This window comes from Micromys minutus, assembly GCF_963924665.1.
Source record: "Micromys minutus genome assembly, chromosome: 9".
Taxonomy (NCBI): Eukaryota; Metazoa; Chordata; class Mammalia; order Rodentia; family Muridae; genus Micromys; species Micromys minutus.
The window spans coordinates 21212175-21234934 of record NC_137978.1 but is presented as its reverse complement, the minus strand read 5'-3'; the positions used below and the strand labels follow the sequence as shown (position 1 = coordinate 21234934).

The 22760-nt window shown below is 38.0% G+C and overlaps 1 protein-coding gene across 1 annotated transcript in view; it reads left to right on the top strand.

Moving 5' to 3' along the window:
• Positions 1–22760, top strand: part of CCDC171 (coiled-coil domain containing 171) — a gene marked incomplete at its 3' end in the record, with an annotated part of 277402 nt that overhangs the window by 216607 nt on the left and 38035 nt on the right. The window contains exon 25 of the mRNA XM_080920918.1: positions 16098–16250. Coding sequence (XP_080777044.1) covers positions 16098–16250 — 153 coding nt within the window. The remainder of the gene's footprint in view (positions 1–16097; positions 16251–22760) is intronic.

The following is a 22760-nucleotide window of genomic DNA, read 5'->3' as shown; positions in this document are numbered from 1 at the left end:
TGGGATGACGTGCACGTGAAGGTACGTTTCACGTCAGGCAGTGCTGGGTGAACAGAACCTATGTTAGACTGAGATGTTAAAGGCCGGGGTCGGGAACAGTGACCAAAATACGTTTAGGAATATTTTAGTGATTTTCTTTTGGTAGTTTTTGGTGGAGAACATGTTCGCATGTGTCCTCAAAGGAGTAAAATAATGAGCAACTGCAGAGTTTCACTCTAGTGGAGTCTAACGTCACTGCCAAGATGTAACTGGGAATCCTCAGCACACACTGTGTCTTCATTTTCACTCTTTTCCTCCATCACTGCTGGGTGTGCGATCTACATTTTTTGTTTGGGTTTTTGCATTCCAGTTCTGTGGACCAGTGGTGATATTTTTCTATGTGTGGAATATTTGACATGCACTTAGCACAAAAGAAAAAGGGCAAAACAAAAAAGCATAGTTTTCTTTTTTTTTCTTTTTTTTAACACTGCACTTTTGAATTGTAGGCGGGCCTGACAGAGAAACTAAGGAACGATGCTATTCTTGCCATTAATGTAAAAAGCCCCAAACTAAACCCTAAACTCGAGCCTTTCTCCCCCCCCCATTTCTGAAGCCAATTTTAAGTACAAGTGTAACCTTACCAGCTAACACCTTTTGTGGCTTATTATTAAGAGACTGAAGGCCGTGAGCACTTGAACTCTCACGTGCTACAACCAGAATTGCTCTTCATTTTATCTTCCCGTTTGATGGACTGCCTAGGTGAAGACCTGGAACAGGAAGGGTTATCTGCAAATTGAGTGAGTTTATTATGGCTTAGTGATTTGCTGATTGATTTCATTTGCTGTCAGTTAAGGCTCTCTTAATGTCAGTTTTCTTTGCATAATGCCTTGAAATAAAGACTGATGAAGTTCTTCAGATTGATGGCGCTTATATAAACTGACCCTGATTTGCCCTATTCTCCATGACAATTTAAGTGACAGCAGCGAGAGGAAATACAGCAATGAATATGCAACTTAAGGACGGAGGGAGGCACAGCCAATCACTCGGTCTAAGGCTCCTCACGGAAGCCACTGTTCACATATGTAATCCATTTATTTTAAAAGTAAAGGTAAAATATAGTTTTTAATAAATTGGCTTCTTAAGTTTTTTCAAAAATAGCACCAACACCAACACACACATGTGTGTGTGTGTGTGTGTGTGTGTGTGTGTGTGTGTATTTCTCCTTGAAGTCATCCACTACCTCTGGCTCATAATAATCTTTCTGCCTCCTCTTCCACTTTGATCCTCAAGTCCTGAGGGGAAGGATGTCTATTTAGGACTGAGCATTCTGATGTTTCTTACCCTTTGCTTACTGGCCAGTGTGGGGTTCTGTGTTAGTTACTATCTACTCAGAAAGAGGTGAGATGAAGGCTGAGTGATTCACTGATCTATGACTGTAGCAGTGAGAAATGAGGAGTTATTACTGAGTACATCCAGCAAATAGTAAGTTTTCCCCTAGGGCCTTTGACTTGTCTAGCGAGCAGGCTCTGGGGCATACTGACAGCGTTACATTCTATCTCACGCGGCATGCCTTGAATCCTAGTTTAAAAAGTGGTTGTTCACTCCTGTAACACTCACCACTATTGCACTTGTAGCTTGCTAGGCAGGATTGGTAGTGAGTGAGACTGATTGCCTTTCTGCCCAGGTAGTGTTCATAACCTTCCAGGATAATAAGAATATAAAAATAAAACTTCCAATTTAGTACAAGCTAGATTTACTTATGTTTTGTGACTTACATATACATAGAGGAGGGTATATGGGGGGATGAGTAACACTAAAGGCCTTTTGAAAAAGTCTGATGTAAACTTGTAGGTGAGTGTGTGTGTGTGTGTGTGTGTGTGTGTGCGTGTGTAGTTTAAATGGACTTACCTTTAAAGTTGAGGGGGCAATACCCCAACTATATGTCATATGCTCTGAAAACATTTCCCCTCAGTACCAGGAATGGGTTACCTCAGTTTGTGTTGTTGGTCAATGGGGCTCCATAAACCTCTCAAACATTATAAGCTATCAACAGTACTATTGGTTACTGTCTAGAACTTGATGGTAAGACCTTATTTGTCTTTAAACATTTAAAACTAGGTAAATATCATTTAGCTATTTAATCATTATTATTAAGTAATTTAGTACAATCCTTTAGCTTCATGTGTGAATTTCATATCCGTCACTGAAACACATACCTGTAAAAATGATTATGTATATCAAGTCCAGTTAATCTACATAAAGACAAGAATTATTTTCATCACTCAGGTCTACGTCCTCACATCAAAAATTCTTAGTGTCAGATACTCTCAGAATTACATGGGCCAAAACATCTGAATAATTACGCTAGATAGAATATAAAAAAAAGATTCTTAGATGATCCCTTATCAGACATTACCACAAGACTAATGCTGGCAAGGTTTGGGTTTTTAATTGAGTGTGCTGCCCTATTTCCTGATATTTATTATCTACTATGTGGGGTATTTCTCGTATTCCCAAACTCTGAGAACTCATGAACTATTGATGTGCTGGCTGTAAGAACTCTGGGTGAGGCATTGTAGGAAGGGAACTCAGGCTGTAGAACAGACTCCACATGGTAACACACGTTACTGTTTCAGCCTCCACTGAATTGCTGTTAGTGATGGTTGATTAAACTCTGCCACCCTGTGCACCAGGAACTTACATGGGATTTCATAGCAATCTTACTGTGTTTTTTTCTTTAATTGTGTGCAGAAAGTAAATTTCTTATTTTAGTTGGGAATCAAGAATACCTTAGAACCAATAGGTCCCTATACCAAAATAGTAATGTGCAAAATTTATTTCTAAATAGCTAGAAGAAATAATTTGAATTTTATAGAAGTATTGGTAAGGAGTTACTTTCAGATCCTGGATGACTCAAAGGTAGCTGTATCAGTTAAACACCCACTCAGGCCTGTATGACAAATTACAAAAAACTGTATCCTTGAAGACAACTTTATTTTCCTACTCCCAGCAACCAACACTGCTTAAATAACATTGAGGCAGGTCCTTGTAAACTTTGTAAGTTTCAGGAACTTTGTGAGCATTGTAAGTTTTATTTGTTTCTTGACTCTTCTCAGTCTTCCTTCTAATGGAGAAGTGTTCAGTTCAGAAGGAATAGATATGCAAGAAGTATCAAAGAGGCATGTAGAAGTTCTGGCTATCATATTGTTGAGTTTACAGAAGGTACAATAAGAGATTCTAGAAAATAAAATATTCTTTAATAAAGCTGAGATATTTTTAAAGATGCCAAGTTGGCACCTTGAAAATAGTTTACATTACTGCTGAAACTTAGATCCATCAACTATATAATGATGAACCATATAACATTATATGTTCTTTTTGAAAAATAATTTATTGGCTATATTTTATTTACATTTCAAATGCTATTCCCTTTCCTGGTTTCCCACCCATAACCACCCTATCCTATTTCTCCTTCTCCTGCTTCTATGAGTGTGCCCACTCTCCCCCTTCGTTTATTGTTGAGAATAGTTTTCACTATCCTGGTTTTTTGTTATTCCAAATGAATTTGCAAATTGCTCTTTCAAAATTTATGAAGAATTGAATTGGAATTTTGAAGGGGATTGCATTGAATCTGTAGATTGCTTTCAGAAATACAGTCATTTTTACTATATTAATCCTGCAAATCTATGAGCATGGGAGATCTTTCCATCTTCTGAGATTTTCCATTCCTTTCTTCAGAGATTTGAAGTTCTTGTCATATAGATTTTTCACTTGCTTGGTTAGAGTCACACCAATATAATTTGTATTATTTGTGAGTGTTGTGAATGGTGTCATTTCCTTAATTTCTTTCTCATCCTGTTTATTCTTTGAATAGAGGAAAGCTACTGATTTGTTTGAATTAATTTTATATCCAGCCACTTGGCTGAAGTTGTTTATCAGTTGTAGGAGTTCTCTGGTGGAATTTTTGGGGTCACTTAATTATACTATCATATCATCTGCAAATAGTGATATTTTGACTTCTTCCTTTCCACTTTGTATCACTCTGACCTCTTTTTGCTGTCTAATTGCTCTGACTAGGACTCCTAGTGCTATATTGAATAGGTAGGGGGAGAGTGGGCAGCCTTGTCTAGTCCCTGATTTTAGTGAGATTCCTTCAAGTTTTTCACCATTAAGTTTGACACTGACTACTGGTTTGCTGTATATTGCTTTTACTATGTTTAGGTATGGGCCTTGAATTTCTCATTTTTCCAAGACTTTTAACATCAAGGGGTGTTGAATTTTGTCAAATGTTTTCTCAGCATCTAGTGAGATGATCATGTGTGTGTTTTCTCATTTGTTTATATAGTGGATTACATTGATGGATTTTCATATATTTTACCATCCTTGCATCCCTGGAATGAAGCTTACTTGGTCATGGTGAATGATCGCTTTGATGTGTTCTTGGATTTGGTTTGAATTTTATTGAGCATTTTTTGCATCAATGTTCATGAGGGACATTAGTCTGAAGTTCTCTTTCTTTGTAGGGCTTTTGTGTGTTTTAGATATGAGCATAATTGTGGCTTCAAAGAATGAGTTGGGTAGTGTTCCCTCTGTTTCTATTTTGTGGAATAGTTTGGAGAGTATTGGTATAAGGTCTTCTATGAAGTCTTACAAAATTCTGTACTGAACCTTGGCTTTTTTTTTTTTTTTTTTTTTTTTTTTTGGGTTGGGAGGCTTTTGGTGACTGCATCTATTTCTTTAGGGGTTATGGGAATGTTTAGATAGCTTATCTTAACTTTGGTACCTGGTATCTGTCTAGAAAATTGTTTATTTCCTCTAGATGGTTTACCTGGTCCTGGTTTAACTTTGGTATCTGTCTAAGAATTCATCCATTTCCTCCAGATTTTCCAGTGTTCTTGAGTATATGCTTTTGTAGTAGGTTCTAATGATTTCTTGAATTTATATGTTTTTATATTATATGTTTTTATATTCAGGCTGAACACATTTGCAAGAACTTTTTCTCTAACTCTGTAGTAATTGACCTCTGGCTGAGATGTCTTAGGATGAATGTGCATATTGTGAGGATAAAGTAAAAGAAACCCCAAAGTCAATAGTCTTCTATGAGGAGCCATGGGCATCACCGTGGGAAACATCAGCTGCCAACATGTATCCTGGGAACATCTGGGAAGCGAAAAGGATCTGGGATGGACCTAGATGTGTTACAAGCCTTGCTTTGAATCCCCTGTTAAAGTGGATTTTCTGTAAAAGTAGATGTTTTCTGTTTTTTACCTGAGGACATAATGTACTCTATTAATGTTTTATTTATATAATTTCAGTATAAGATTATAAAAATGTGCCTCTTTCTCCTGCCTCTGAGCAAATCTCAACTTGCTGTTTGTGTCTACGTACAGCTGGATGCTCTCTTGCTGCCTTTAAGTCCGCACTTGTCTTGTTGGTCTTGGGCTCCTTATGATCAGTGCCACTTGGTTTCTGTGTCATTCACTGATGTAGAACAACACTGACAATTGGACCCTGACTTGGCCATGATGATGAGTCCAGTGTCATAGGCCTGTGCTGGCTTCCCCTTTACTTTGTATATATGCTTTCACCCCAAAGTTTCACGAGCCTCCATTCTTCAAGATGAACTCTGGAAACCTTCTCCCATCACCGAGAAAAGCAGCCTTTCTTCCTCTTTCATAATGTGCTGCCCTCACCCTGACTTACTTTTCTACTGAGCAATAATTTATTTCCTTATGTCTCCCAAGGATGCCCAGGGTAACAGAGCCTTGGCTGATGTAAAGCCCTCTTTTTTGTAAAAAAAAATTTTTTTTTAAACCATGGAGAGCATAGGTACTCAAAGATGTACAGATAGGAATTGTTCATCCTTTCATAGAAAGCAAGCTGTTTTCAGGAATGTCTCTGAGTGAGTACTGCAAATCATCCCACACATGTCTATGTTACTAGTATGAACTGGAGAACAAAGTATATGATCTCCAAGGGACAGACTTTCATTTGTCATAAATTTGTGTGGTATTCTTATATATTATCACAGTGTGTTATGATTTTGACATTTGAGCAAGGTTTAACTACCTGAATTCCAGATCACACTATCACAATGGAGTACAATTCCTCATATACATTTACACAGTGTTTCTTATCCACATGTTGATGGAATTCCAAATAACCTTAATCATCTTTATTGTAAAATGCCTAATTCTGTCAAAGTATAACAGGTGCTTAAAAACCATGACTGTGAAATTTTGAGAGCTAAAGGAGTGAAGTTACATCTCTTCATGACATATCACGATTCTGTGTCATCTGTTAGCTGCATCAACCTCCACCTATCACGTTCTGTTTTGCAACACATTAATAAAGCCCACTAGCAAGCTATTATTTATTATATAATAAGCATCTTGTTGATCCCTAAAATTTTAAGTTCCCAAAGCAAGGTAATTCATTATTACCGTTGTGTTGTGGCTGCTATTGATCTGACAGTATCCTCTGAGAAACACAATACTCTGAATTCTCCCAAGATTATTAATGTTTTTTATGGCTTCATGTCCATATGCAATGGTTTCTAATAGGAACACTTTTTCCCAAGTATTCGGCTATTCTTCAGTTCCTCCTCTGTACTCACACAGGAAGCCAACCTGTGATTTCTTTATATGTCATTATCCCTTTAGTGCCCCATTATGTTAACCTCCAACATAATAAAAGCAGTAATCACCATCAATCTAGCATCTGCACTTAGCCTTAACAATTGGCTTTGATTCAATTCTGATCAAAAATAACCTTTTTGAAAGAGAGTTGGTTTTATTTTTTTGGCACATTGAAGTTGTACATGCCACGGTTGAGTGGAAGCCAGAAAAAGTTTAGAGTCCAAACAAGATAAAAAAAGGAAAATATCATTCTAAAAAGTCTGCTGAAAAACTATTCCGCAACTCTGCTGAACATGGTTTCCCATGAGTCCCTTCCCATACCTGAAGAGCTACTACTATATTATATCCTTCAAAGAGGGTTCTGGGAAAAAATTGAGTGATGATATAAGTCAAATTTGGGGCCATTTCAAATGGCAAAAGAGGAAAATGAACTTAGATTCTTTGTCTCTGTCTCTCTGTCTGTCTGTCTGTCTGTCTGTCTCTCTCTCTCTCTCTCTCTCTCTCTCTCTCTCTCTCTCTCACACACACACACACACACATACACACACACACACACACACACACACACACACACACACACACATACACTTTAGATGAATGTATGTATAAGTATAAACTAACCATATCTAAAATGGTAGAACTTATGTGACATGTTTGGCTGGAGAAGTGATTCAATAATTGTTACAAATATTTATTGAATGCCTTTCACTTAAAAAAATGGCATTACCAGGAAAACACCATCTTAAAGTTTTTTTTTAAGCAAAAACTTTATTATAAAGATTTGCTAACACCACAAAGTGAAATTAAGCAGACCCAAAGTCTGTATACCTCAGTGAACATTTATGTAGCTAAATAGTCACTCTGAAGCCGTGAAGCTTCTCACTGAATTTATACGTTTTCTGCATTTGGTCTACCACCCAAGCCAGAAAAGTCTCTGACAGAGTTAAACCCAGAACACCAATTATCTTTATAAACATTGGACGATTGCAGATGCTTTCTTGTCTTGAGATAATTATGGATTCACTGGAAATTGCCCAGATAGTAATAGAGGCTTTTGTGCACCCTCTGTCTGTTTCCCCAGTGCTGCATTTCATGAAGCTTTGGGACAACCATCAAATTGAGAAAACAGACACACATGGTATAGTTCATATGCATATTTCTCAACGGTCTTATCAGATGACCATGCATGTGCTAGTGATATGACCTTTTGATATTGGCTTGTTTTCAATCAGTTTAATGATCTTCAAATGCATCAAAAAATGTACATGTATCAGTGGTAGTCTTCTTCACCATTCTTCCATTGAAGGATACTTTGTTGTCTCCAGTTTCTGACCACCACATATAAACCTGCTGCTATGAACATTTGTGTCCATGTTGTGTGGTCATAGGCGTTCTCTATGGTAAATGCTAAGAAATATGGTTGTTGGGCCATGTGTAACATATGAATATTTTCCACTGTTTTCTGTTCTCACCAGCAGTGTGTGAGCACTGTTGCTGTGTTTTCCCATCAGCGCTTGAGTTCATAGCCATATTTCCTGCTAGCTGTACTCATAGACGTCAGTTTCTGAATAGATATAGACATGTAGACACCTTCTCGTGAGACTTGTTACTATGCTGCTAATAGCCAGCGATGTGATAAGTACATGATCTTCTTTATACCCAGGTCATCAGTTACACCCCATTGATCAGTGTGTCTGTTTTTTATGCTAGTACCATGCAATTTTTCTTACTGTAGCTCTGTTGGATAACTTACAGTTAGCGATGATGGTAACTTCAACAATTCTTTCATTTTTCAAGATTGTTTTGGAAATCCTGCTTTTCTTGTGTTTACATGCAAAGTTAAGATTACTTTTTCAATTTCTGTAAAGAATTTCACTGGAACTTTTATGGACATTGCATTTCTTTTTGTAGGATGGCCGGTTTCACAATGCTAATCATACCAATCACAAGCATGGGAGGAATTCCCATCTTCTGGAATTATCCTTAATCTTTCTCACTATCTTAAGTTTTTTTTTTTTTATATAAGCCTTTTACTTTTTTAGATTTGTTCCAGTATATTTTACTTTTTGAGGTCACTGTAACCTGATTTCTTTCTGAGTTTCTTTGTTATTTGTATAGGAGAGCTATGGAATTTGTGTATGTTAATTTTGTATCCTGCTATAGCTGAATGTTTAGTATCAAGGGTAGGGGTTTTCTGATTGATGCTTTAGAACCTTTTAAATATATAATCTTATTTGCAAATGGGAATGCACTTCTTTCTCTCCCATTTTACTTGTTTTGTTTCTTTCACTTGCCTTCTTGGTATAGCTTAATCTTCAAGTACTATATTGAACAGGAATGAAGAGAGTGGACATCCCTGTCTTGTTCCTGTTTTTAGTAGAAATTCTTGAAGATATTTTTTTAGTTACCATGATGTTGGCTTGTGGACTTATTGTATATGCTTTTATTATGTTGAGCTATGTGTGCCCCATATCCCTGGATACACCAGAGTGTTTATCATAAAAGAATGTTGGATTTTGTCAAAGGCCTTTCTTCATTTAATGAGAGAATCATGTGGCTTCTATCCTAAAGTTTATTTATGTGGTGAATTATATTTTTCATATTTATTGAATTACGTGCATGGAACTCTCCATTGCATCTTTGGGATGAAGCTAACCTTATCTTGGTGGGTAATCTTCTTGATGTTTCTTGATCCCAGATTGCAAATATGTTATTGAAAATTTTTTTACATCTGTGTTCATTAGAGAGACTAGCCTATATTTTTATCCATTCATTGGATGTTTGTCTTGCTTCCCAGAAGAATTTAGAAGCATTACTTTCCTACTTTACAGATTAATTTGAGGAGTATTGGTGCTAGTTCTTTGAAGGTCTCATAGAATTTTGTGCTGTATCTTTCAGTTCCAATGGTATTTAAGCTAGAAGATTTTAAATTACTACTTGTATCTAATTGGCCATTACAGTCTACTTAAATTATTTTTCTCATTTTGATTTAACTTTGGTAGGTCATTGCTCTGGCTAGTTTTATGTCAACCTGACACATGCTGGAGAGAAGGGAGCCTCAACTGAGAAAATGCCCCTGTAAAATCCAGCTCTAATCAGGCTTGTAGATTATATTAAACTCGTGATTGATGGGGGATATGGGTGGGGCCACTTCCAGGTTAATGTTCTGTGGGTCCGTGTCTGCCCCACCACTGGGCACTGCCTCTTGGGGAGCTGGAATGTTGGGGAGTTTGACTGCGCTTATCCCACACCACTGTGAGATGTGGGTAAGCTGGAGCTGGTTCAGGGGTCTCCAGGCCTTCAACTAGGTCAGGGTTGTGGGTGTTCTCTGACTCTTAGGCATCCAGGCACCACTCAGAGTCACCGAGGAGCCAAGTTGGAGGCCCACAGGCTGGGAACAGCATCCAGCCTAGGGTGGGGCTTAGGGTTAGGGGGAATGGGAGCTTAGGCTTGTCCCAGATTGGCAGAGACAGGCTGGAAGCACAGATGGGCCTTCCATGGGGGAGTTGAGCTGTGGATAAAGGCCTTCCCAGCTTCCTCATGGAGGGTCTTGATGAAAGTGATAGTCCATGTTTAACCATATTGTTTATTAGCTGTTTATTGCAGAAAATGGATGCATAACTCCTTTCTCAGGGTGGGCCTGAGATTAAATAGCTTTTGCAGGGAGGAATGTCTAGGAAAGAAAGCTTATTGGCTAAGCCCTCCAGGCCTTCTAGGTACGTCATCAGCATGGAGGCCTCTGTTTTGGGCTTACATGACTATAGGGCACATTTCTTTTAGGTGAGGAACATGACACGTGTTCCAAGTCAGGAGTCTAGGAGCAGGTGTGTGCCCACTGAGTCTCCCTGGTCTCAACCCGCTCTTCCCACCAAGCTCCTGGCATGGATTTACATCCCACAATGCTCCTGGGTCCTACAGGAAAGCAGGCAGAGTAAGCCAATATATGCAAGCCAGGGGGCAGAACTCCTTCACGGTTTCTGTGTCAATTCCTGCCTCCAGGTCCTTGCCCGGTTTGAATTCCTATCCTGATATCCTTTAATGATGAAAGCAGTGTGGAAGTGTAAGCCAAATCAACACTTTCCTCCCCTAGTTGGATTGGTCATGGTGTTTTACTGCAGCGGTAACAACCATAAGACAGCCATAAGCACGCTGAAGTCCATCTATCTCTATTAGACTTTGCAGTTTACTGATTAGTTAATACTTCTAAAGTATGTTCGTATACTTCTCTGAGTTTTCTCAGTATCAGTTGTAATCTGGATCTTCTCCTTCTTTTGTTTGTCTGGAGAGGTTTGTCAATTTTATCAATATTTTTAACCTATCAACTCATTTCATCGATTCTTTGAATTGCTGCTTTCATTTGTATTTCTATTTTTTGATTCGTTTCATGTGTCAGAAAATTTAATATAAAGGTATAAACACGTTATTATTGTGAGATCGAGATGTTTTGTTGCAGCAAATAACTATTGATTAGACCTTAGATAGTTCTGTAGAAAGGACCCATTTTACTATGTATATAAATATATTTAAAATATTTTACCTTATATCTCATGCTGATACTCCTCAGAAATATTTAATTTTTGATGAGGTAATACACTAATTTTCCTAACTTGATATAGTTATCTTCATAGATAACATTTACTTAAGTTTCTAAGATGCATTCTGTAGTAAAATATCTTTTCATGTATTTAATACTCATTTAATTTACATAAATTCTCTATAGTATAGGAAACATTTTTGTGGAAATTAATTATATTTTATGTATTTAGCATGTTTGGCATATTTGTTTACCCAGTATTTGTTAAAACATAGAAATGAAAAAAATACAAGTTTAGGTGAAACATCAGAGGTTTTTGTTTTTCTGTTATTCAACAGTATAGACAATAGGTGTAATGTTTTAGTTTTCAAATTTTAAAATATTTCTAACTAATTTCTTTTCATACCATCAGGGCTCTAGTGGAAGCATTTTCTCTGATGTTCAGTGTTGGAGTCTGTTTCATAATCTGGAGGTAGCACATAATATAGAAAAACCTATTTTCTGTTCTCAAATGACATTTGCCTCTTTGTATTCTAGAATATTTTGCATTCTAAAGTATACACATCTTTCCTTAAAAATAAATAGATGGTGTATTGACTAGTTCTTTGTCAAATTGATACGAGGTTGAATGTGAACATTTTCTTGAGTAATGATTGATATGTGAGGGCTCCACCCATTTTTGTGGTACCACCCTGGGTCCTGGCTTTCATAAGGCTGACAAGGTTGGCTGAGAGGCATGTGAGGCCTCCCCTTTTCTGAAGAGATATGGAAGAGGACTAGAAGGGGTGTGAGGGGAAAAGAGGAAGGAATGGGAGGAGAGGAGGGAGGGGAAAGTGTGACCAGGATGTACAGTAAATATATTAATTAATTTTAATAAATAAAAGGAAGAAAGCTAGCTAGCAAGCCATAGAAGCAAACCAGTAAGGAACAGTCTTCCATGGCCCCTACTTCAGTTTTCTGTTTCCAGGCTCCCTCCTTCGTTTCTTGCCCTGATATCCTTCAGTTATAGATGATGACCTGGGAGATGTGAGAAAGAAAAACCCTTTCCTCTCCAGGTTGCTTTTCATCCCGTTGTTTTGCCACAGCAGTGGAAGCATAATGGAGGAAAAGGGGATTTACAGGTCTGGATTCTCACACCTTACTAATATCAGTTGTTAATACTGCTACATGTTATCTCTAAAACGACTTTTATCTTTTAGGTTCTGAACCCTTCCCCCTGTTTCTTAGATGACCATGTGGACCCCTGAGGTACAGATTTCAGCAAGGTGTATTCTCAAAGTCCCTAGGGGGAAAGATAGCACAGGCCGCTCCAATTCTGGGCATGCTGCACAGTATCACTCTGTTCTGTGTCTTCCTTCTGTGAAGCAGAGGTGATTGAATGTGTGTCCTGAGAGGGCCGGTTCCAGAGGATTGATCAGGGGACGTTTCCTGTTTTCCACAGCCCCGAATTCTGATCACTATTTTTATGTCTTATACCAATGGGCACCTTTCTCCCTGATAAGGAAGTGACCTTATTGGTGTTCTAAACTTCATGGTTTGGATGCTTGTGGTACTGGGTCAAACCCAGCCTTCATGCAAACTGGGAGAGCTATTTTCTACATCCTTAAATACCTTTTTTTTTTTGTTTTGTTTTTTAAAAACGAGCTTTGAAGAATCTTATATTACATGTTACTCTTACATCTGAGGATTCAGGAAATAACTTTCTGCAAATTTAGGATGCAGGAATGTCAAATTGTTTCATCTCAAAACAGTCAATGCTGATTTTCCTTGGTGATATAAAAGTGAAATGATGATCTAGGGGGATTTTGCTGATTGAAGAATAACTCCTGTTCTCATTCAATACTTCCTATTCTCATTCAACAATTCCCATTTTCATTCAGTGAGTCCCATTTTAATTTAATAATTTCCATTCTCATTCAATAATTCCTGTTCTCATTCAAAAATTCCCATTCTCATTCAATAAGTCCTGTTCTTATTCAATAATTCCTGTTCTCATTCAATAATTCCTGTTCTCATTCAATAAGTCCCATTCTCATTCAATAAACAATCATGAATGCTTGCAGCCGCCTATACATTCAGATCCTTTTATAGCAAGAATATATTCACATGTACTGTCTGTATATGTGCATGTGCACAGATATGTGAGTCATCTATCAGGTTATGCCATTAGAATTTCTCTGCAGAGGTTAAAAATCAAGCAATATTATTACAGTGGAATTCAGGTGTTCATCACGTTTAGAAGCTGTTCTTATGTGTTATATAATACAATTAAAGAGCCAGGAGAAAGCTTCCCTTTAAATATTCTTTGATTTGAATCCCACTACCACATTGCTAGCTTGGTTGGTGTCCTTATATTTTACCCCCCAAAATTAAATTAAAGATAGCATCTGCCCTAAATGATTACTATAAAGAAATATAATAAAGCTTGTGGTACTGCTCCTGACTGTAGTAAATAAGTAATAAACATCATGTACTTTAGTTGTCTGGGCTTCCCCACAGTTTTGGAATTAGACAGGGAGTAACTTTTATTCCTATTTTATGTAATGAGGGAAGAGATGGAGGCTCTGGAGATTGCATGAGGACCCAGTGCTGGATTTGTACATGTAAGAACAGGGTGGATTTGCCCTCTCGTTGAAGAAGAGAAATGAACTCATGTTAACGAAGAGATGTTTGGTACAGGAAGAAACAGATGTAATTGGATATATTTTGCCACTTCAGGGATAAACGCAAACCTCATACACTCTACTACTGAATTGCATCTACAGCCTCATTTGTATCTGTGTATTACAAAATTCTCATACCTCAAGAAATACCTTGTTAGCATGAGATATAAACTTATCTTAAAGTAACTCAAGGTGGGTAGCCTGTGTTATGGGATATCTACTCTCATACCAGATTGTATCCTGCTTTACTGTTGGGCAGAGAATTTATATTTGAACTTATACTATGCACTTCTTTTTATACCTAAACCTATGCCTTTTTGTCCAACTTAAAAAGTGTGATTAATAATTTATTCATTAGACTGTACATCAAGATTATCCTTTCTAAGAATCTTTATGCTCTTCTATGAGATAATTTGTACCAGTAGGTGGGTTGCAGGTTTTCATCTCTTCTAATTCGTAGTTAACACATTCTTCAGAAGTTGTTCCTCACTCACTTCCTGAAACAAGTGCTCACTGAGGACATTCTCTCAGGAACACAGATGTGTAGGCAGAGCCCGGCCCACGAACTGCTTGTCTGGTAAAGAGGAAAAACATGTGAAGTAACAATTGTCTCCAGTGAATGGAACAATCAAAGCTGCCGTGAGCAGCCCACAGGGAGCTGGGACAGAAGCTAACGACCTTTCTGGGCTTGGTAGATGGTTCTTGAAAGGGATGCTGTCTAAGAAGGATGTTTGAGGGCCAATAGGAATTTATTAAGTAAAACCCCTAAAGTTTCTGGTAAGTCACCTGCTTCTGCTTCTCAAACACTGAACACTGGCTCTCACTTGTTCACTAAATTATCTTTTACAAGCATTCAGAATTGCTAAAATAAATACTTGGTGTCTTAAGGCTTTCTCAATTCAGACCAACAGACTGAGCGTGATTTGCACATGCTTAGCCTCTTTCTCTCATTGGATGGTATGTCTGTAGTGGGAACATTATAGATAGCAAGGTACTGCTCTTACGGACATATCTTTGAAATGTTTGAATTAATGTTGATGCACTTGAAGCAGTTTGAAAGATTAGTTGAGGAGGGTATAATAGAACCCCTTGGGCTTAAAAGAAATCACTGAAGATTTCTCTTTAGAAAAAGTCCACAGAATGTGCTTCAGCCATGATGCAGAGCTCAGCTATTCCGACTCTGTACAGTTTGGGGAAGATGATGAGTTAGCCAGCACCTGCTTGTGCTGTTATTGTCCGAGGGCTCCTCTGTGTTACATGTGGACATAGTAACACTCCAGCGTAGGAACCAGTGGTTTCTCACAGGATTAACTAAGTTCTTTTGTTTAAAAACATTCATTAGGTAGATTGTAAGTTTTACTAACTCAGCTCATTATGAAATATTAATATGTTATTTAAAAATCCTCGTGTTATCTCTTGTAGAATTGAAATCTGGGTCAAATTACAACCTGAATTTAATTTTAGTTCAGAAAATAAGTGTGCCGTGTTTAAAACCTGTGTTCTAAATTTTAAGCACAATAGATCAAAGTACATCTCATTTAAATAAAGCTCTGGAATGAAGACTCAATTATTTTTCCAACCCCACTGGTGTGTGTGTGTGTGTTTATGTGTGTGTGTGTGTGTGTATGTGTGTGTGTATGTGTGGGTGTGTATGTGTGTGTGTGTGTTTGTGTGTGTGTGTGTGTGTGTATGTGTGTGTGTATGTGTGGGTGTGTATGTGTGTGTATGTGTGTATGTGTGTGTGTTTGTGTTTGTGTGTGTGTATGTGTGTGTGTATGTGTGTGTGTTTGTGTGTGTGTATGTGTGTGTTTGTGAGTGAGTCCACACACATGCACATTTGTGTACTTTTGTATGCAAGTGTGTACATATAATGACGTGTACATGCATGTGTGCATGTGGTGGCCAATCTTGTTCCTCAGGGGTCATTCGTCTACTTTTAGAGACAGAGTATTAGGCCAGTAAGTTCCATGAATTTTTCTGTGTCCCCTAAATGTGGGTTATGCGTGCCATCACATTTAACTTTTCACATGGGTACTGGGGATATAGAACTCTGTTTCTTATGCTTGTGTAGCAAGCACTTTCCCCACTGAGCAATCTCCCGTCCCATACCAAAGCTTCCTAGTGATTATTTTCAGTATAAAATGTGAAGTTCAGCTCTATTTTCCAAAAACTATAAAAGTTGCTTATTTTTAAATTTTAAGGAGTTTGCCTTCAAATTACAGAAATTTTGCTTTGGAGACAACTTTATTTGAATTTCATGTGACATTATTTTTATTTCTTAAGGCTATGATTAAAAGTTTCATGGATGTCTACCAGCTTGCAAGTGCTAGAATCTCTACATTAGAGAAGGAAATGACATCTCACCGAAATCATATCGCAACTCTCAAGTCTGAACTCCACACAGCTTGTCTCAGAGAAAACGAAAGTTTACAGTCAGTAAGTCCTGACCAAATGCTTCTGCCTTCTTTGGGTCTTGGGCCACATGTGCATTTGTGTTTTTGTTACTCATAAGATCATTTGGCTATATCTATGTGTGTGTGTGTGTGTGTGTGTGTGTGTGTGTGTGTGTGTATGTGTGTGTGTGTGTGTGTGTAATTAGGAGAAGTCATCAATCAACATAAAAATAGTATGGAGAAACATCTGAGAGGAAAAAAGCAATTAGTTTTTCTACTATATCATGTACAAAGATGTGCATATTGTTACTAAGCTCAAGCACTACGTCAGGATTCCTTTGTTTGGCAGTGAGACTGACACTTGGGTTTGGCAGCATGCATAGTTAAGCTTATCACTGTCTGAAGACTCAGTGTGTCCCATTAAGACAGAATATTATTAATTATGCGTATAACCAAAATGGTAATTAGAACATGTGATTATTCTCTGTAGAAAACTAGACTTATTCATAATACATGCCTAGCTAAAGATGCATGTGGTGATTCATCTATATGATTAAAATTCTGTTTCAGTATTCATTTTATGTCTTAAAATTTTAGTCATGATGAAATTTGGGCTAATTTAAAACTGAAAAAAATAATCCTGCATTTGGGCTATGCATTTGGGATATGCATTTGGGGAGTTTTATAAAATGCACGTATTTGTGATGTAGTAGAATGTAACAAACATTCAGAGGGTTGCTAGTGAGCAAGTGTTTTCCCTTTTTGATTTGGTTGTGACACATCATGTTGACTTCTAAGTAAAAAACCCACCATCTGACCTTCTGCTGAGGACCCATTTCAAACAGTGATGGTCAGCAGAACAGGACTTAACCTGACCTAGCTTGAGTGCATGAGATTTGGGGTTTGGCTCCTTTATTTTCTTCCAGTTTCAGTGCTGGAATTTCAGTGATGCCTTTGGGACTGTGGTGTTTGGAACCAAAGCCCTCTTTCCTGGCAGACTCTGAGTCCCATTCCTCTCTGCCTCTCTTTGCTCCATGTTGTTGGTCCATGTCTCCTACCTTTTCTGTTTACTTTTTTGGTCTTAGCTTCTGCCATCCCCTGACCTGTGAGGTATTTTATGTATATTTTCTTATTGCCTGTTTGCTCCCTGCCCTCAGTTGAGCCCCAGACAATCTCTACAAATACAAGCATTTCTGGGGTATTCTTAACTGTCACAAAGACACCCTGGGCCAAGAACAGTTTGGCCACAGTTGCTACCTAATATTTATGAAGACAAATATTAGGGATTTATCTAATGAACATCAGAAGCCAGTAACTTGGGAACTAGGTGTCAGTTCAATTTTATATGACTATATTAGACATTTTTAAAAATGAGAGCTTAATGATACTTTGACCACTACTAAGAGAAATTAAGACAAAGAAGGAACATTACACATTGATCATTTGAATTTGCGTATTTACCTTTCTTCAGTTTTTTCCTCTGCTCTCATTTGTTAGTAATGATTATACTGTTTAGCTTATTTTCACTGTGTTGAATGATACCAATCCGTATTGTTTGTTACTGCTAGTCATATAAAAGTACTTCCTTGTATTTTAAGAATGACAAAACTTGCTTGCGATTTCCTCCTGTGCCCGGAGCAGACCCTGTACTACAGCTCTCTATACCCAGACCCCGCTGGGAGGGAGCTGGTCCCCCAGAAGTGCTGACACACCTGAGAGCACAGGTAAGACACCACTTCTGCTCTGTGAGTCCTGCCCGGAGCCCTCAGGACATAGGGACAGAGAAGCAGTCTGGGACAGACAGGGTCCTTCAGGTTTCTGTCTGCCCCCTGTGCTGCCCAGTGCCACAGGTCTCTCTACCCAGACCCTACTGGGAGAACTGGTCCCCAACTAGGGCTGACATACAGGCTTACAGGAGGGCCAAGCCCTTGTCAGAATCAGCAAGACCAGCTAACACCAGAGATAAGCAGATGGTGAGAGGCAAGTCCAAGAACCTAAGCAACAGAAACCATGGCTACATGGCATCGTCAGAGTCAGGGTTCCCCTCCACAGCAAGTCCTGGATACCACAACACACTGGAAAAGCAAGAGTCTGATTTAAAATCATCACTCATGATGATGTTAGAGGACTTTAAGAGGGTCATAAATACCTCCCTTAAAGAACACAGGGAAACAGGTAGAAGCCCTTACAGAATTACAGAAAATCAAGAGTAAGCAGGTGAAGGAATTGAACAAAAACCATCCAGGATTTTAAAACTAAAATAGAAACAATAAAGAAATCACAAAGGGAGACAACCCTGGAGATAGAAAATCTAGAAAAGAGATCAGGAGTCATAGATACATAGTGTATCTGCTTCTTTTTGTTCTAGAGCTTTCAACTGTGCTCTCAAGTTGCTAGTGTATGCTCTCTCCAGTTTCTTTCTGGAGACACTCAGAGCTTTGAGTTTTCCTCTTAGTACTGCTTTGATTGCATCCTATAAGTTTGGGTATATTGTGCCTTCATTTTCATTAAATTCTAAAAAATCCTTAATTTTTTTCTTTATTTCTTCCTTGACCAACTTATCATTGAGTAGAACATTGTTCAGTTTCCATGTGTATTTGGGCTTTTTGTTGTTATTGAAGACAAGCCTTAGTCTTCAATAGTGATTTAATGGTGATCAAATAAGACACAAGGGATTATTTCAATCTTTTTGTATCTGTTGAGGCCCATTCTGTGACCGACTATATGGTCAATTTTTGAGAAGGTACCGTGAGGTGATGAGAAGAAGGTATATTCTTTTGTTTTAGGATGACAGCTTCTATAGATGTCTGGCAAATCCATTTGGTTCATAACTTCTGTTAGTTTCAATGTTTCTCTGTTAATTTTCTGCTTCCATGATCTGTCCATTGATGAGAATGGGGTGTTGAAGTCTCCCACTGTTATTGTGTGTGGTGCAATGTATGCTTTGAGCTTTAGTAGAGTTTCTTTTATGAATGTGGGTGTCCTTGTATTTGGAGTGTAGATGTTCAGGATTGAGTTCTGCCTTGAGCTGTAATCGTCAGTTCCCAGGCTGTACCATGCTCTCTGTGCCTTTAGAGTTTCTGGTGGCCTCTCTGCTGTGGGCTCAGGAGGAAGAGCATACCTTCAGCTCCTCTGGTTACTCAGCAATCTGCAGGCAGTCCTGATTTATCTAATTTTTCTATGATTCCAATGAGGAATATTGAATGGCTGAGAAGCACCTAAAGAAATGTTCAACATTCTTAGTTATCAGGGAAATGAAAATAAAAACAATCCCAAGGTTCCACCTCACCCCAGTCAGAATGGCTAAGATAAAAAACTCAGGTGACAGCAGATGCTGATGAGGACATGGAGAAAGAGGAACAGTCCTCCATTGTTGGTGAGATTGCAAGCTGGTACAACCACTCTAGAAATCATTCTGGAGCTTCCTCAAAAAATTTATAATAGCCATAATCTAGAAAGAACTCAGATGTCCTTTAACAGAGGAATGAATACAGAAAATGTGGTACATTTATATAATGAAGTATTACTCAGCTATTTAAAGCAATGACTTTATGAAATTCTTATGCAAATGGATGGATCTAGAAAATATCATCCTGAGTGAGGTAACCCAGTCACAAAAGAACACCCATCATATGCACTCACTGATAAGTGGATATTAGCTGAAAATCTTGAATACCTAAGATATAATTTACAGATCACATGAAGCTCAAGAAGAAAGACAACCAAAGTGCTGTTTTTCCAGTTCATCTTAGAAGGCGGTACAAAAATATTTGCAGGAGGAAATATGGAGACAATGTTTTGAGCAGTGACTGAAGCAACAGCCATCCAGAGACTGGCCCACTGGGAAATCCAGCCTATGCACAGCCACCAAACCCATAAAATATAGCTGATGCCAAGAAGTGCGTGCTGACAAGAGGCTGATATACCTGTCTCCTGAGAGGCTGTGCCAGGGTATAACAAATACAGAGGTAGATGCTCTGAAAATGGGGTCCCCAATGGAGGAGTTAGAAAGAGGAATGAAGGAGCTGAAACAACAGTTCTAACTATCCAGAGGTCCCAAGAACTAACCCACCATCCAAAAAGTAGAAATAGGTGGACCCATGGCTCCAGCTAAATTTGTAGCAAAGGATGGCCTTATTGGGAATCAGTGGGAGGAGAAGCTTTTGGTCCTGCCAAGGCTGGATGCTGCAGTGTAGGGAAATGTCAGGTTGGGGAGGTGGGAAGAGGTGGTTGGTTGGGTGAACACTCTCATTAAAGCAGGGGGAGGGGTGATGAGATTGGGGATACAGATGGTATCTGGAAAAGGGGTTAACATTTGAAAAAAACATATCCAATAAAAATGTAAAAGAAAAAATAAAGTACACAACTAAACTAGCCAAAATAAGCACCTACTTCTATATTTCTCACTATAAAGACAAGTCCCTGTGTAATAAAAAACACTGCATTTTTAAAGCAACAAAAATGCACTTACTATGTAGAATATAATTTGTACTATAATTATAACTATAAATATCTGCTCTAAAGCAATATCTTTCTTTTTCTTTTTCTTTTTTCTTTTTGGTAATGTGTACTTACTTGAATTCCTAACAGACACCCTTGCAGTTCATTCTCTTACCCATCAAATAGTATTGCCTCTCATTCACACCACACAAAGTTTAAGGTTCACTCTTCTCCTTCCCTCAAAGTTCTTGAGAAGTTCAGATTAGAAGGAGCACACATGCAAATGCCCTGAAAAAAATGAAAGCATCGTGAAGATGTGTGACTGTTTAAGAAAGGGTGACCCTCAACAAACGAAACAAACAAAAGAGTGAAGATACTTAAAGACACTGAACTGAACAGCCTTTTTCCAGGAAGATACATGAGTTCGCCAGGAAGAGTCTTCACAGTGCATGTGCTCCCTTCTTGAGAATCATTGCCAGAGTGAACTCATTTGTGAAATGATAAGCAAGGTGTATTTAGACCAGAGAGGCAGTACAGTTCTGGCATAATAGTATTGTAATTTTACTTTAAAAAATTAATTGGTAAAAATAATAATAACAATTGGAGAAACAATTTCTCTTGACCAAGTTTTGTCATTTTTCTTATTTTTTTTACAATTGGATATATTTTATTTTTATTTCAAATGTTGCATTTCCTTGATGACTAAGGATGATAAACATTTCTTCAAGTGCTTCTCAGTCATTTAGTATTTCTCAGTTAATTCTTTGTTGAGCTCTGTCCCCCATTTTTTTTTACAGGGTCCTCTGATTCTCTGGAGTCTAACTTCTTGAGTTCTTTATATATATTGGATATTAGCTCTCTATAGGATGTAGTATTTGCAAAGATCTTTTCTCATTCTGATAGTTGCTGTTTTGTCCCAATGACAGTGTCCTTTGCCTTTCAGAAGCTTTGCAATTTTATGAGGTCCCACTTGTCAGTTCTTGATCTTAGAGCATAAGCCATTAGTGTTTTGTTCAGAAAAATTTCCTCAGTGCCCATGTGTTTGAGGCTCTTCCCCACTTTCTCTTCTTAATTTTGAGTGTATCTGATTATATGTGGAGGTTCTTGATGCACTTGGACTTGAGCTTTGTACAGGCATATAAGATCAATTTGCATTTTCCTACATGCCAACTGCCAGTGGAACCAGCACCATTTGTTGAAAAGGCTATTTTTTTTCCCCACTGAATGGTTTTAGCTCCTTTGTCAAAGATCAAGTTACCATAAATGCGTGGGTTCACTTTTGGGTTTTCAATTCTATTTCATTGATCTACCTTCCTGTTTCTGTACCAATACCATGCAGGTTTGATCACTATTGCTCTGTAATACAACTTCAGTTCAGGGATGGTGATTTCCCCAGAAGTTCTTTTATTGCTGAGAATAGTTTTTGCTATCTGGATTTTTTGTTGTTCCAAATGAATTTGCAAATTGCTCTTTCAAATTCTATGAAGAATTGAGTTGGAATTTTGAATGGAATTGCATTGAATTTGTAGATTGCTTTCAGGAATATGGCAATTTTTATTATATTAATCCTGCCAATTCATGAGCATGGGAAATCTTTCCATCTTCTGATGTCTTCTTCAGTTTCTTCTTCAGAGACTTAAAGTTCTTGTCATACAGAACTTTCACTTGCTTGGTTTCATATTGTTTGTGAATATAGTGAAGGGTGTCGATTCCCTAATTTTTTTTCTCAGCCTGTTTATGCTTTGAGTAGAGGAAGGCTATTTATTTGTTTGAATTAATTTGATATCCACCCACTTTGCTGAAGCTGTTTAACAGTTCTAGAAGTTCTCTGGTGGAATGTTGGGATCACTTAAGTATACTATCATATCATATGCCAATAGTAATATTTCGACTTCTTCCTTTCCAATTTGTATCCCTTTGACTTCCTTTTGTTGTCTAATTGGTATGGCTCTAACTCTGAGTAATATGTTGAATAGGTAGGGAAAGAGTGGGCATCTTTGTCTAGTCTCTGACTTTAGTGAGATTGTTTCAAGTTTCTCTCCATTTAATTGGATGTTGGCTACTGGTTTGCTGTATATTGCTTTTACTATGCTTAGGCATGGGCCTCGAATTC